Source organism: Babylonia areolata, chromosome 5, assembly GCF_041734735.1.
Source record: "Babylonia areolata isolate BAREFJ2019XMU chromosome 5, ASM4173473v1, whole genome shotgun sequence".
NCBI lineage: Eukaryota > Metazoa > Mollusca > Gastropoda > Neogastropoda > Buccinidae > Babylonia > Babylonia areolata.
This window is the reverse complement of record NC_134880.1, coordinates 12,737,457-12,754,708: the sequence shown is the minus strand read 5'-3', so window position 1 is coordinate 12,754,708 and position 17,252 is coordinate 12,737,457. Positions and strand designations below refer to the sequence as shown.

The window sequence follows — 17,252 nt, the reverse complement described above, 5'->3', positions numbered from 1 at the left end:
CAAAAATGAGTAATACAATACAATACAGTTGTGGCGACAGACTCAACTATTACACCGAAGACAGGAGTGATCAGGTTTAATCACTGCACTGGGCTACATATGGAAATCAGCAGCCTCAATGATCATGATCTTTACAACCGCCATTTAACATTTAACCCAGCCTGTGCTTATGGCGCAAAAACAGAAACAGTCGAACATTATTCCTTTTATTACCCAGATTACACAACCATAAGAAGAAATACATCGTTCACTCTTCGTGTAAGTTACTCATTATCGCGGAAATTAATGAAAAGGAGCTCAAAACAGTGCACCATTTTATCAAACTGAACATTCAAAGCGGGTTTTGAATCCGACATATCAGTATCACCTCATTTTATATTAAAAACAACAGCAACTACCATAACAACGACGGAAGGGCGCAACATATGTACACCTTTTAAAATTCCTCAAGCTGTTATCTCTCTCCTATCCATATCTTTCTCTCTCGTGTGTGTGTGTGTGTGTTCTCCACGAATCGATATATCGAGATGTTTAGCCGTTTCTGGGTCTGAATTCAGGAGAACAGACCAGGTTTTGTTGTGGAGATATGTCGATATGGAATTCCATATATTGCTACATTGCTTAGACTTGTGTGTTGATATCAATGAGGCTTCAAAAGCAGCTGGCGCTATTTTAAGCTTTAACTTAACAATTGAGCCCTGCTATGCATGGAAGTGTGGGATATGAGGTGTTTGTGTGTGTATGCATGTATTGGTGTGTATGTTATGGTTTTTTAAATTACAATTTTTTTTTATTTTTATCTCTCTTTATCACAACAGAGTTCTCTGCGTGAAATTCGGGCTTCTCTCCAGAGGGAGAGGGCGTCGCCACACTACAGCGCCACCCATTCTTTTTTCTTTATTTTTTTTTCCTGCGTGCAGTTTCATTTGTTTTACCCATCGAAGTGGATTTTTCTACAGAATTTTGCAAGGAACAACCCTTTCGTCGCCATGGGTTCTTTTACATGCGCTAAGTGCATGCTGCACACGGGGCCTCGGTTTATCGTCTCATCCGAATGACTAGCGTCCAGACCACCACTCAACATCTAGTGGAGTGGGAGAAAATGTCGGCGGCTGATCTGTGATTCGAACCAGCATGCTCAGATTCTCTCGCTTCCTAGGCGGACGCGTTACATCTAGGCCATCACTCCATTTGTGTACATATAAGAAATGTGTGTGTGTGTGCGCGCTCACGTGTCACTGTGTGTGTGTGTGTGTGTGTGTGAAGAGGCAGGAGGTGCATGTATTGTGACAAAAGATCAGCACTTATTTTGGCTTTATATATATATATATCTTGAACTTGGAAAAAAAGTTATTTGTTTTGACCTTGACTTGGATTTGTCTACAGAACCACTTCTTGATTACTGTAATTGCATCCCTTTTGATAGCCTGGCGTTTATTGAAAACAGCAACATGTTACTAAACGATTAATGGCAAAAAAATCACACTGATATGCAACATTAGAAGATATTTATAACATACATACTTCCAATGTCCCTTTACTGGATGTCACTACAGCTGGAGTACTGTAAACACATGTCCGTCTGTACAAAATTCCATAGCCATGCTATGGAAGTTTTATTTGAGACTTTTTATATCTCATTTTGTCCCTTTTTGACTCACTTGTGTAAACAAAGTGAGTCTATGTTTTAACCTGGTGTTCGGTTGTCTGTGTGTGTGTGTGTGTGCGTGTGTGTGTGTCTGTGTGTGTGTAGTAGTTCTTTTTTATGTATTTATTTAATCTTATTTTATTTTATTTCATTTTATTTATTTATTTTTTCTCAAGGCCTGACTAAGCGCGTTGGGTTATGCTGCTGGTCAGGCATCTGCTTGGCAGATGTGGTGTAGCATATATGGATTTGTCCGAACGCAGTGATGCCTCCTTGAGCTACTGAAACTGAAACTCCACTGGCCCTGGGTCATGAAGAAAATCAGAGTGAAGTGCTTTTCCAAATGACCCAACACACATTAATTTAAGACCTCGAGGTTCAGGTATCTATCTCCTTTTGTAATGTATGACATTTTCAACTATTTTATTATCATTTTGTATGTAAAATAAGCATTGCAAAATCACAGCTGCACTTCTATCCATTGTCATTCCAGCAGAGATGTCTGGAAAAGTTTTATCAATATCTAAATTTTGCCAAATTTGTTTTCATTATCAGTAGCAGTTCTTGCAAAAATGCCACATGTTAAGTTAACCATACACACACATAAAAACAAACACACACTTTGTTAATATGTGACATCCAAAAAACCATCTGTGATTTTGTCTACATTTTATGTATCTTTCTAATAAGCAATGGTACCATTTCTGTGCTATAGTAATAGTGCTGATTCGTTTACTAATGATTACCATGCTCTTTGTAAATACAGTGCAGGAACAAGAAAGAATAAAATGACACATGCACACACAGAGCGGACACACTCACACACAGTGAACACACACTTATACAAACAATTGACCACACTCATATTCTTCAGAGCTTGGTGTATTTCCAGCCACGTAACTCAAACATCAAATCAAATGTCAATGGTGCATCAAGAGAAATATATTATGCTGTGCTGTCTCGGGCCATGTCGTGTTCCGGAGTCCAGGACTGGACACGAACCCTGCTTATCGCAGACCCCCATAACCCATGGTGTTGACAGGCTGGGTCACCTGCAAACCTGCCAGGTTGCCAAAATCCTGCAACACATGCAACGCAAACCTCTTGCAACACTGACAGCCAACAACATACAATATATGGAGCGGTGGCCTTGTGCCTGGTTAGAAGCAAGTGTGCACAGAATCTAGTCTCATGTAGAGACCAGGATTTTTACACAAGACCTTATGTGTTTGTTGGTCTGGGTGCTAGTTATTTTGATAAGACTATACTGAGGTTCAATATGCAGCAGCATGCACTTCTTCTCCTTCACCTCTGTGAAGACATTGTAGTACTGCACAGATGAACACGTCACCAGATTCCTCCAAGTCCGCTGATTGTGTGTCAAAGCCTGGGTCTCTGCAAAAGGTTTTCCTGTCCATTCTGCAATGTTGTCACAGTCCATTCTTTTTTCTGTCTTCCCCTCTGTCTCCCTCCCTAAACAGTCCATGGAGGTCTTTTTACCAAGGCCTCTGGATCTTGTTAGGTGGTCATAACAGCCTAGCTTTCTTTTCTTAATTGATGCCAGCAGATCTTCATGAATTCTGCTGTTTGATGCTGTGGTGCACTTGTTCACTGGTGATGTGATCAGTGTATCTGAGGTTTACTATCTTGTGACAATGCCTCATTTCCATTTGCATGCATACAGTGATAGAATGTACAAGTGCACTAAGGAGTCTGATCTTGGGTTTCATGAGATGTTGCTGTCCTTCAATATAGGCTTCAATCTGGACAGTGCTGATGTTGCCTTTGCTACCTTTGAAAGGATTTCTGGTTTGGATCCTTTGTTGCTGATGATAGATCTGTGGTAGGTGAACGAATAGTTCCTAGCTTCTGTCCTTGGACAGGTATATCAGCAGTGGTAGTGGTGTTGTGGCTGGCCATCAACTTGGTCTTTTTGGCACTGATTTCCAGGCCATACCTTGTCAATGTTTCATCCAGTCTCTTGACAAGCTGGTTGAGTTCTTGCTCACTACCTGCCAAACCATCAGTTGTTTGCAAAGCAAAGGTATGTGATGGTTCTTCCTCCAGTGCTGTCCTGACATGCTCTTCAAGCCCAGTCATGATGCATTCGAAGAAAATGTTGAACAATATGGGAGACAGAAGGCTGCCCTGATGGACTCAAACTGAAGTATGAAACCACTCCCCAACAGCTCCCTGAGTGAGTACAGCACTGGTTGCTTTGAAGTATAGTTACTAGATGGTGTTCATAAAGATTTTGCCCAATAATAATCTTTTATTGTAGCCCATAGTCCCATTTGCCACACCCTGTTAAATGCCTTCTTGAAGTCTATGAAGACTTGGTAGAATTCCCTCTAGTGCAAGCAGTATTTCATAAGGGGTACACACTACTAATGCAGGTTAAAGATCTGTTCGATTGTACTTCAGCCTATGCAGAATCCAGCCTGTTCTTAAGCAATGATGGTATCTGCTTGCAGCTGTGATCTGTTCGGAATGATCTGGAGCATTTCTGTGCTAGCACGGCTGATCAAAACTGATGGTGCGGTTGTCCTGGCAGTGTTGAAGAGCTTCAAGATTTTCTTAACTCACTCTGGATGATGGAACGCTAAAGCATTCCTGACGTAAGGTAGCGTTCCGGATGATGGAATGCTATAGCAGTTTTGACAATTAAAATTTTTTCCACGTTTTCCTAATGGCGAAGCATAACAATCGCAGCTACACCGGGCATTGTGAACATGTCAAGGGTCGAAATGAAAGTTTCTTCATGAGATTTCATAACAATACACTCCACAATGAGCCAGAGAGTTCAGCGTGTGGGGACACGACAAGCTAATCTGCATACGTATCGAAAATGGTATTGCAGGCGATACAAGTGGAAATTTTTTGGGCAAACTAGATCACAACAGCAGCTTTTACCACTGCTGAAGTGATTGAAATGCTTCAAACTAAAGGTTTCGACATCGACGAGGATGATGAAGACATTGAATAAAGTATCTGCAGTGAAGAAAGCTACCAGCAAGAAGGTACTGATAGTGACTCAGCTTCGGAGAGCAGTGAAGAAGGAGGGGGGTGGGCATTCACATGACGTGAGGAGAGGGGTCAGTGGGTCAAGTACAGTGAGTTTCATTCAGTTACTGTGTGTTTTGTATTTCTTATCATTTTTTTCCTACCCCAACAAATGGGTCGTCTGTAGGGAAAAGCAACGGAGAGAATCTATTCGTCTAGAGTGAGTTAAAGCAGAAGTCATAGTGCATGCCATCTCTAATCTACAAATTTACGGATTAACTGTGAAGTAAAGCTGGGGAGAGCAGCCCGAATTTCACACATAAAAATCTGTTATGACAAGAAGAGTAATACAAATACAAATTCAGTGGGAGAAAAAAAACTGGTCCCAATTGTCACAGCCGTGTATGGACACTGAAGATATGATTCTCTCAAACTATATGATCAAGTGCTGAAGCTGGAGAATCTTGCCAACTCAGAACACCATAAGACATGTCACTTTGACTGTTACACTGGAGCACATGAGAAAGGCAATCTCCAATGCAAAATTGTCACTCAAAAAATGTTATTTCTTGAGTTAAAGAAATATATATATTTGATTTGATAAATAATCACAGCTGGATAGTATTTGTAATAGTTTTATTAATTTCCAAATTTTCTTCTTCATGGTTATAATAATATCCATGCTTGTGGTGGAAAAACACAGACATTAGACCACATGCTAATGATAAACACACACAATCCAGTATTTGTATAAATCACCCAAAACATGCGGCCGAAATAAAGACACACACAAAAAGAAAGAAAGAAGAGAGAGAGAGAGAGAGAGAGAGAGAGAGAGCTATAGGACTGACCATTGCCTTCAACATTTCCTTTGTGTCAGGGTCCACCTCAATGATGTCATTGTCCAGAGCAGAAACCTGTAATACACAATGAGAACACACGCACATAAACAGTCATGTGATTTTTTCGTTGTCTGAAAACACACACACACACACACATTATATATTATATATAGTCAACTTCTTTGATTATAAAAAAACAATTACAACCACAATAACACCCACAGCATCAAATGCTTCTCCAGATTCTTGACATACCAATTCAAACTGGAACAAAATCTGGAGAAAAATTCTTAAAAAAACAATAACAATTCAAGTGCTTTTCAAGATTTCTTCAAATACAAACTCAAACTGGAAAAAAATCTGGAAAAAAACATCATTTTTTTAAATATCAATTTATATTTTTTTTTTTACTCCAGTCACAAGACACTTCCTTGTTGTTGCAAACTGCTTCACATTTCTTGTAACTAAATGATCAACATGGTACAACCACAATAGCTAGGTTTGCCAAACCGACTATCCAATCAGCAGAATTCCAGCTCTCGTGGTACTCCTTTCCATCACTTCATGAACTGGCGGAAAAGCACCAACAGCACTTGATTATAGTAATGAAAAGACTGAAAGCTATTTTTTTCTCCATCTGTATTTTTACACTTTTCATTAGTGTTTCAATCCGCTGATTTAGTAACATGTGAGCCGAAAAATGAAAAACTGCAAAGTAGAACATGAACAGAAAATGACCTGTTTCAAATACTAAACAATGAGCAGGCAGACAAGTGCGCGCACACACACACACACGCACATAAACACATACACATGCAATGCCTACAGGTAAAAAAGCTAATCAAATAATAATAAACCTTACATAACAAAACCAAGGGTTTGACTATAATCATGGTATGCAATCACCCCCACCTCGTCTCCTTCAGTGCCAGTCAGTTTTTATGGTTAAACCAAGACTCTTTTTTTTTTTTTACTCTTCCTCTTCCATATGGAAAAAGGATCAACTTCTGATTATATGGGTCATTCTTGAGCTGGTCACACCAAGTGAGATCAGAAGCAAAAATTAAAACTGGTTAAATGCATTTTAAACTGGCTGTTTAATAACCAAATCCTTTGTATTTTCAGGTACAATTGAAAGAAAACAAAAAAGTTCCTTATGTCCAAGTTGTGTATGGATAGTGTGGGCATGTGCATGTCAAAATGCTTTTGACGATGTGACTCAATTCTTTTTACTTGGCACAATTTTAGTACTTGTAATTAAAATGTGACACACATCACAAGCATTTACAACTTATCAAATGTTTTTCCAACCCTTAAAGAGAACTTTGTTGAAATGAAAAGATACAATCTCATGTATCTATTGAAATCAAAGAAATACAGTGATAATCAACATACAACACAAACTGAGATTCTCAGAGTTATCAGGCAATAAATCTTGAGGGATAATGCTTGTGAATGACAGATAAAACACTGAAAAAGCTGTATGTATTCAAATCTTTATTTTTTTTCCGGCTGTTTTTCACATGTTCAAAATGTCTGAGGTAATTTTTCAAAGAAAAATGTATTTGTCCCCCAAAAGCCACTTTTTAAATAGAACCACACAATACAAGTGCGACTGTAAATAGAAACAGCACCACCAAACAGCTGAAACTGATCAATCCACCCATTCAGTACCAGAGAATTTTGCCAAAAAAATGTTGTTTCCTCTTGCCAGGGAATTTTGAGGATTCAGAGGTAATAAGTTTAAAAAAAAACAAAAAAAAACAACCCATTGTAGCACAAAAACTATTGGAGATACAGAACGAATCAGAATGTAAATGTTTCTGTGAAGGTAATAGGCTTCAATCAATGTCCAGTGTGACAGAATTAATGATTGCAACTGTGTTTTAAAATTAAAGAAAATAAGTTAAAAAACACACACAAAAACCCCCCATTGTAGCACAAAAACTATAGGAGATACAGAATGAATCAGAATGTAAATGTTTCTGTGAAGGTAATAAGCTTCAATCAATGTCCATTGTGACAGAATTAATGATTGCAACTGTGTTTTAAAATTAAAGACGTTATGAGGAGGTTTTCACCGTTTTGGCTTTCTGCTAGTCTTTCAGACACATAAGTGAACTTGATTGAAACTTTTAAGAGTTTTAATTCAAATGAAGCACATCAGTAGCCAAGGTCACTGTCCTGCTTTTGGTCGCCATTTTCATGCACAACCATTTTACTTTGCAATATTTTACCCAAACTAATTATTTTTAACAGTTTTTCATTATGCGTTAATTTTTTTCAACATATGCACCACATTTACAATTAATCAACACACTAGAACATGTTATTTTCCAGTATAATTTGTTCACTGAAGTGAGTGGTTCCCTCTGCTGACCAACATTGAAAACCAACCCATACACATGTATAATGTAATACTGTGCTCAAATATTTGTAACTAAAAATTTTCCTTTTAAGTAAAGCTCTGGTCAGTAGTCATTCTTCTTCTTCTTCTGCGTTCGCTCGTATGCACACGAGTGGGCTTTTACGTGTATGACCATTTTTTACCCCGCCATGTAGGCAGCCATACTCCGTTTTCGGGGGTGTGCATGCTGGGTATGTTCTTGTTTCCATAACCCACCGAACGCTGACATGGATTACATTTACAGGATCTTTAATGTGCGTATTTGATCTTCTGCTTGCATATACACACGAAGGGGGTTCAGGCACTAGCAGGTCTGCACATGTGTTGACCTTGGAGATCGTAAAAATCTCCACCCTTTACCCACCAGGCGCCGTCACAGTGATTTGAACCTGCGACCCTCAGACTGACAGTCCAACGCTTTAACCACTCAGCTATTGCGCCCGGGTCAGTAGTCATTTCACTGCATCAGTCTTGATAGACCCATGAATGAATTAGGAATATGATATATCACACATGGATGATGAACAATTATTCCCAGCTCACAAGCACTGCTGCTGCTCCTCTTCACTGAACTCCTTACATCTCTACACCATGACATACCCCCCCCCCCCCCCCCCCCCACCTCCCCCAAACTTCTCTATTCAGTGTTATCGCCCCCCAGGCCCTCCACCTCCACCCAACCCCCCAACATAACCCCCCAAATCTCATTTTCAGTCCACGGGCCCCCTCCTCTTCCTCTGTACTTGACTCTACACCCCCCCCACCCCAAACTCCTCTGCCCCTAGTGTTAGAGTGAGGTACCTCAGGCACGTAGTTATCTCTCCTTTCTCTCTCTTCTTCCTGCAGCTTGATGGAGATGCCTCGCACTGGCCCACGCTGAATTCGCTTCATCAGGTGGGTCACAAACCTGCAGCAACCATCGTCAAGTCATCATGGGTATGCGGTGGGGTACATGGGGGTAAGAACTGTAGAGCTACATTCCATATGGATCCACGTCTACGTCTTCCATGTGTGTGTGTGTTGGCATATAGCCACAACATGCACACAAACACACACACACACAATTTAAACCATTCTGCAAACAAAAATACAAATAAAATGACAAGTTTAAGTGTTGTGGGGCAGCTGACAGGGGAAGAAGAAGGGGGTGTTTTTCCTGACACTTTAATTTTGAAAATCACCATTTGTTATGTGGCAAACCATCAAATCACCCATTCGGCCATTGTGTCCTGGACTAAACTCTGCACTGTGTGTGTGTGAGAGCAAGAGAAAAGGTGTGAGCATGCGAGTGTGTTTGTGTGTGTATGTGTGTGTGTGTGTGTGTGAGCACGTGCGTGGGTGTATGTGTGTGCACATGTGTGTGTCTGTTGGTCTGTCTGTGTGTGTCTGTGTGTATGTGTGTGTCTGTGCGTGGGAGCATACTCGCACTCAAGTACACACTCCCACAATTACATGAGCTTTCAAAATGAAAAATGCCGACTGGCAGTTCAAGTACGGAAACCATTACGTTTCATCTCAGACTTCCAATGTTTTTTCTTTCAATTTAAAACCACTTCCTCCCCCCCCACACCCCCTCCCCACCCACCCCCCCAAAAAACCCAAACAAACAAACAAAAAGTCAGTTTGATTATGATATCAAAATAGAAAAGAGACTACCACTCACCCAGCGATCTTGTTGCGAAGCTTTTTGCTTGGGATGATGGCGATCTCCTCACATACTCGCTTGTTGGTGTGGAAGTCCTGGGTCAGCCGGGTGTAGTACTTTTCAATGATCACCCGTGCTGCCTTCTTCACCGTCTTGGTTCTGACGCGAGCCTGCATTTGACATATATCATAATCAGTTGGCATATCAGACGGGAGCAATAGCCAAATGGTTAAAGTGTTGGTCTTTCAATCTGAGGATCCCTGGTTCGAATCTTGGTGGCGACTGGTGGGTAAAGGGTGGAGATTTTTCCGATCTCCCAGGTGCAGACCTGCCAGTGCCTGAACCGCCTTCATATGTATACGCACACAGAAGATTGAATACGCACGTTTAAGATCTTGTACTCCATGTCAGCGTTTGGTGGATTATGGGAAAAGAACATACCCAGCATGCACACCCCTGAAAATGGAGAATGGCTGCCTACATGGTGGGGCAAACAAACAAAATGGTCATACACGTAAAATGTTAAATGTTACATGTTTGTCTGAGTGTGTATGTGTGCATGCCTGAAATCTGATTGAATGACACAGGAAATAAATGATGAGCACCCAATGGCAGCCGTCAATCAGCTCTACCCAGGTAGGCAGCCTGTGTAAATGACCCCGTGTTTATAAAGTGCTCAGAGCTTGGTCTCCGACTGAGGATAGGCACTATATAATTATAAGTATCCATATCAATCAATCAATCAATCAATTAGTTCAGTTCAGTTCAGTTACTCATGGAGGCATTATGCATTTGAACAAATCCATATATACTCTACATCACATCTGCTGAGCAGATGCCTGACCAGCAGTGTAACCAAATGCACTTACAAATACAAGCAAAGGAGAGAAATCAGTGCAGGAGACCAAGTATAGCTCTGTGTCTGACACAGAGCTGAACTCAAACCATCCACTTACTTAGGCCAAGGATGGGTGGTGTGTGTAAAGGGGGTGCAATACATGAAACATTTGGCCAGTGTGGTTTTAGCAAAGCATGTACACATCAAATGAGGGGGTCAGCTATCATCTGCAGGCAAGTTATGAACAGTAAGTCATTTCTGTGAACTGTTTGCCAAATAGATCACTCTTTACTACTGACTAAAACAAAATAAAAGAGCATGAACTGAGTGGGTGTGGCACAGGCAGGCGTGGCAGTTGGAGGACGCGTGCGTGTATGTGAACTTGTGCATGCAAAAAATATGAGAGAGGGTTTTGTAGAAAACCAGTTTGGATTACATCTCAAGACTATCAGTCTATGGGCACATAAGGTATGGAGATGCATTGATCATTTTCTTTTTCATTTATTTTCTTGGTTTATCTCTCAGATTCTTTTGCTGACAATCAATAACACATATTCAGAAATTATCTAAAATGTGTTGATTTCATGTTATAAATACATAATATGGTTCACTTACTCAAGTTACTGCAAACCAGTATGTTAAATAAGCTATAAATTATCACTAAAATCAGAAAATTATGGAGAGCGTGTGGAGAAGAGCCACAAAGCTTGCAGCTGTACACACATGAAGGCACATGAGATATCGTTATGATCATTGATTAACTTATTTAAAATCATTTTCCCTTAGAAAGATATGTGGTCATCTCACTGAGACATGAAACTTTTCAACAGTAATATTGATGTGTCTTGGGATCAGTTCTTCCCTGCACCTTGGTACAGTTCCACAAGAAATGCTGATGGAAAAATATTTGAAATTGCCACTTTTCTTCCCCTCCACTCCTCTGTGTGACTGACGGAGTGAATGTCCACGCCATGACACATTTTATTATTTAATTATAGAATAGAATAGAATAGAATAGAAGTCTTTATTACCAAGACGAAGTGTACCGGAGTCACGAGGAATATGGGGGGGGGGGGGGGGGGGGGGGGGAGAGATTAGTACACAAGATACGAACCTAAATCGAAAATCATACACAGATACGGTATGAATTAGGATACACAAAAAACAAAAACAAAAAAAAACCCCAACAAATCATGAGTGGCACCGACGGAGGTTAATCAAGACACTGAGGATGACTGTATGAGTCAACGTGCTGCAGAATCAGCGACATTGACTGGGAACCCAATAGTCATTTATTTAGCTTGCGGCTGAGCGTCGAAAAGATTATAAACACAATTCAAACCTTCCGAATAAAAGTGATGAAACAGTGTGATCTTTGTTTTTAATGTTCATTTGATTTAGCAATTTTTTAGGTTAAGAAACATACAGAAAAATGTGGGTTTATTTCCCAAAACAACAGACTACATTCTCACCATGGTTGTCCAATCTTCAGTGAAACAAAACCGGATGTTGACAAGAGTGTGATTATCAGTACAGAACATGCATCAGGATGTCTGGCTTATATGCACGATTACCTTACACTGCTTGATTCGCGGAGCAACGAGCAACACACACACGCGCGCGCGCGCACACACACTCCACACACACTCAGTGACACACTGACACGCCGTGACTGCGGGACTGGCACACACACACCGGCAGCCACAGACACACATACACCGTGACACACACACACTGACACACCGACGCACGCACTCACACACACACACACACACACACACACACACACACACACACACACACACACACACACTGCCACACACACCGTGGCACATACACACACACCACACGGTACAGATAATTTCAGTTTCTCCGCCAAGGAGCGTCACTGCGTTCGCCGGACTACAAATTTAGTGATCTGCTACTGAGGCCGCAGATGCCTGACCAGCAGAATACTATCCCAACGAGCTTGGTCAGGCCGCGAATGCATGCTCATATATTTGTCATACCATAAGAGTGGATTTCTTCTGCAGAATTTTGCCAGTGAGGACAACACTCTCGTTGCCATGGGTTCCGCTTTTTCAGTGTGCCACTGAAGTGTGTGCCGCAGACCGCGCGGCGGAACCACGATGCGGTCCATCATCCCATCCGAATGGCTAGACGCTCAGTTTGATTTTCCCGGTCAAACTTCTGAGAAAGGGCAAGACTGGGCGGGATTCTTCGGACCCATACTCTTAAGGACTCTCTGTATTGGCAGATGAGCGTCCGAGTCAGTTAACCATAGTTGTGTCACCTTACACTGACACACACACACACATACGCGCGCGCACACACACACACACACACATATATACACGCGCGCGCGCACTCACATACGTGTTTTTGGTTTTGTCTTGCATCACTCAGTACGTAATTTTGACTCTCGATGGCGGGTACTCGACGAAAAATCATGCAATTGCTTATCTCTTATCCGGCCAAGTAAACCAATAAAGGCCTTCCAGTGTATTGTCTTATCTTATCTTGTCCATCTTATCTCGTAAGTGATTGAGTGTGTGTGTGTGTGTGTGTGTGTGTGTGTGTGTGTGTGTGTGTGTGTGTGTGTGTGTGTGCCGGTGATAAGCTGCCCGGAGAGAGAAAGAGAGAGACTGAGAGAGAGAGAGAGAGAGAGAGAGAGAGAAAGAGAGAGAGAGAGAGTGTGTTTGTGTGTGTGTGTTTGTGTGTGTGTGTGTGTCTGTGTGTGTCTGTGTGTGTCTGTGTGTGTGTCTGTGTGTGTATGCCGGTCTGTGTACACGGTGTGTACGTGCACACGCATACTAACTTGAATGGGCACGTGTGTTATTTTGTTGTATGTTAAGTCAATAATGGTGTTGCCGTTTTGTTGGTGCAAGCTTTACCTTCATTTTAGGTTCAGTTTTATCCATAGAATTGGAGGACAATCACAGTGAACTGAAAATGACATGTTTTTTGCCAAAGAATAAAACGCGAAGTTGCAGACACGATTGATTAGATACTGTGTGTATAGTCGTAATACGTACTTTTTCTTTTCTTCTTTTTAAATAACTTTTTTTTTTTAAAGTGAATTTTGAATCCTCTCGCATTCTTTTTATTCAAAACTTCGACTTTGTTCATTTGCTTCTTCATATCTTTTTAAAAGTTTCAAATGTCAACCGATGTATGCCGGAAAGATCTTTCATTTTCCCTTAAGACTTTCATTTCGCTCATCATCAGCCAATCAACAAGAAGTTCACAAGAGAAATGAAAGTGGAACACTCGCAGTTTGGTGTCAGCCGTGAAATATTCTGTGGTAACTTTCACTGAAAATGAGCGACATTCGGCGAACACGCAGTCACTTTATTCAGGTGAAAAGGTAAGTACGCCTCTTCAAGCTGTGTAACTTATGAATTTACGAAAAAGATGGTTGTAACCAATAATTTGCGTTGTGGAAGGCCTACTTTCACATTCAGTCGCATACATCCGTGTTTGCAAACGCGGGCGACGACGTTTCCGACAAGCTTTCGTTATTCTGAATACAGTTCAGTTTCAGTTTTCACTGAGAACTGAGGATTCCAAGCGTGCGGAGTGATCCATTTACGTTTCGCCACATCTGCTTACAAAGAAAAGGAGGGGGAAAAAACGGGAAAAAAAGACGAGAAAAAGTGCTCGTCAGGCCTTCGAAGCCTTCCCTGTTCTCAATATGAACAACTGATCGAGCACGTGCAGACGTCAACGGTCAATTTTGCCATTCACGTCGCAATAACACATGCGGAATGATCCACTGCTCTCACCCCCTCATTCAATCGGCTTCACCAAAACACACGCACACACTCACACCACGCGCACACTGCATAGGCGTATTACCGAACGCACGTGCCCACTGGCACACGTGCAAGCACGCGAACACACACACACACACACACACACACACACTCACTCTCTTGGTCTCTCTCTCTGAGGCCTGAGGCCGATGTATAATTATTAGACTGGCCTATATGTCTTGTCTTCTCTCTCTCTGTGACTCACACACACACACTGGCGCGCGCGCACACACACACACGCGCGCACACACACACACACACTGACACATGCACACACAAAGCAATTGTTGCTTATTCAATTACCATCTTGAAATAAAAATGTTGACTTGCTCTCAGTTATTCCTCATTCGGTAAGCTTTGAGTTAATAATATATCGTCACACACACACACACGCACACACACACACACATATGCTCGCGAACGCGTGTGCATCATAAGCACGCATGCACTGCTTAAGCGACACCACATTTTGCTGCACTGCATGCACAACAATGATAGGACATGGAGGCGACTGCCACGCTATGCAGTGCAATACAATACAACAGACCTACAAAATACATTGGCGCCGTAGGTATAGGTACATTGTCATACAATACATGATGCATATACGCAGTCCAGATCAGTGTGACTTGGTATGGTGGAATGAGGCTAGTATGCGACGTCAGTGACATCACAGTAAGTTTACAGAGACACTGACAGTACAGACTGCACACAATACAAGAGAACGCATCAACCCTGCCTCATGTCGTCGTCGTCTTCTGACGGGCGCAACAGCCGAGTGGTTAAAGCGTCGGACTGTCAATCTGAGGGTCCCGGGTTCGAATCTCGGTGACGGCGCCTGGTGGGTAAAGGGTGGAGATTTTTCCGATCTCCCAGGTCAACATATGTGCAGACCTGCTTAGTGCCTGAACCCCCTTCGTGTGTATACGCAAGCAGAAGATCAAATACGCATGTTAAAGATCCTGTAATCCATGTCAGCGTTCGGTGGGTTATGGAAACAAGAACATACCCAGCATGCACACCCCCGAAAGCGGAGTATGGCTGCCTACATGGCGGGGTATAAACGGTCAAACACGTCAAAGGCCCACTCGGTTTCATGCGAGTGAACGTGGGAGTTGCAGCCCACGAACGCAGAAGAAGAAGAAGTCGTCGTCTTCTTTTCGTTACACGACAAACAATTGCTTGCCAATGTCTGTCATGGTTGACTCAGCGTGCTGAGTATAGTGTGGCAGCCCGCTTTCGTGGTGGTACTTTTCGTCGCTCGCAGAGCGATAAGTCGGTCATATGACGACATGCGCAGCCCACCATCCGGCGAAACCGGTTTCTCTGAATGTGCACTGCTTTTGTTCGGACAACTTTTCGGCAGGGTTTATAAATGGATCAGTTCGAATACGTACAATGGCAGATGACAAGAAACACGCTCAGAGTAAACATAGAAGACTAAAGCAAATAATCTGTGTAATTATAAAGCAAAATATATCTTGTAAACTCGCAAAAATAGTCACCGAAAATGTTCAAATCCTTTCGTCAGAACAGTGATTTCCACGACGAAATTTCAGCCTTTCGGTGACCTGAAAAAAAGGAAATGGAGACGCGCCTGCGCATGCGGGAACCCCGACAAAAATCCGACGAAAGCGGGCCTGCACACCCTCCCTTGCATCGTGTCTCCATGACCCACTGAACACGGAACAGGGAAATGGATTACAGGATCTTTAAGTATATGATCTTTCGCATGCGTATACATCCAAAGGTCACGTGGTTCAGGCACCAGCAGGACTGCACACAATTAATTTGACCTGGGGGGTCGGAAAAATCTCCACCCTTCACCCTCCAGGTGCGCTGAGCCTCAGCAGTCCGGAAACTCAAGCAAGAATCCATCACTCTAACCGTTCGGCTACCGCACCCATCAATGTAGTACATTCAATGGCAACACAACACGGCAACTCTTAAAATGATCATGAATGCATTCTGATTTACCTCGTAAAACAAAGTGCATTTCTCTGAGTCGACTTGTGTACAATTCTCGTGAATTCGTCTTGTTTGTATTTGGGATAAATGTTGCCCATTCTCGATCGCTTCTGATATGGAGCATAGTTATTGCTGTAAACAGTGCTGAATCATTTGTATGTTGCTAATGCATAGGGTATACTGATTTTTGTTTTTCCTCCAAGTGAATTTCATCACCGATGATTACTTTAAACACCTCTTCAATAATAACTCATGAAGTACACTGAAAAAGTGCACTGTCATAATTATGTGAAACACTGACAGAACAGCAACAACTTAGAGCTTAACGGCTAAATATGAAACATAAAATCAGTTCATGAGACGACTAACTTTGGTGTCCATTTTGATTGATTGTGTGCACATTGACGAATGTGTTTCATGTTTTGTATTATGATTACATAGCATTTGTGACATTTTCATGTTGGCTTACTCCTTCGGCAGGGCCGGTTTCATGAACCAAACAAAATCTTGTCTTTGTCTTGTCTTGAAAATGAAAATGCATGCCTTGATCAAACGAGCCAACGCTGTGTTCCAGACAACAGTCCAGTGGCTGCAGACGATCTCGTTCCCCGTTGGACAGGTGGTGGTCGACAGAGAAGGAAGGTCCCAGGAGGAGGGAGGAGGGGAGGGAGAGTGAAGGTGGTGGCGGTGGTGCCTCTGTGGTAGTCGTCAAGAACATACCTTACGACGTGACGCAGATCACACTTAGAAATGTCTTTGTGGATAGAGGTACGCCAGGTTTTGTTTGTTTTCTGTTTGTTTGTTTGTTTTTGTATTTGTTGTTTTCTTTTCCCAACAGTACTTACACAGTCAGCCAGTTAACTGAAAACAACAACAACAAACCTGCCAACAACAAAAACTAATTCCCGTTCATTCACACAAAAAAGCATCGCACACAACACAACACCAATCTTTGATACCAAAGAGCAGTATTCAGTCTCAGTTTCCCGCTGTATTATTTGTATTGTGTTTTTCCGTGTGTCACTTTTAACATATTTTCTGGGGAAAAAAAGTGAGTAAAAGTGAAAAAGTTAAGCCCCATTTCTG

At 41.9% G+C, this 17,252-nt stretch overlaps 1 protein-coding gene across 1 annotated transcript; it reads right to left on the bottom strand.

The window, feature by feature from the left end:
• Positions 1-2,514: 2,514 nt before the first annotated feature.
• Positions 2,515-11,946, bottom strand: LOC143282373 (small ribosomal subunit protein eS17-like). The gene is made up of 5 exons (XM_076587991.1): positions 11,856-11,946; positions 9,564-9,715; positions 8,702-8,807; positions 5,503-5,568; positions 2,515-2,727 (listed from the first exon to the last, which is right to left on the bottom strand). Exons 1-5 carry the CDS (start codon positions 11,922-11,924, stop codon positions 2,656-2,658), a joined length of 465 nt encoding a protein of 154 aa, XP_076444106.1. The 5' UTR covers positions 11,925-11,946; the 3' UTR covers positions 2,515-2,655.
• Between the last annotated feature and the right edge of the window lie 5,306 nt (positions 11,947-17,252).

What these genes read in the sequence shown, in the direction of transcription:
- LOC143282373 (XM_076587991.1), bottom strand. Translation starts at nt 11,924, where the DNA reads ATGTTCTGTACTGATAATCACACTCTTGTCAACATCCGGTTTTGTTTC. An exon ending in GAGATAACTACGTGCCTGAG is followed by an intron (nt 5,569 to 8,701) that starts GTACCTCACTCT and finishes TGTGTATTACAG; the next exon opens with GTTTCTGCTCTGGACAATGA. An exon ending in AGGAAATGTTGAAGGCAATG is followed by an intron (nt 2,728 to 5,502) that starts GTCAGTCCTATA and finishes CATGTGTTGCAG; the next exon opens with GATTTTGGCAACCTGGCAGG.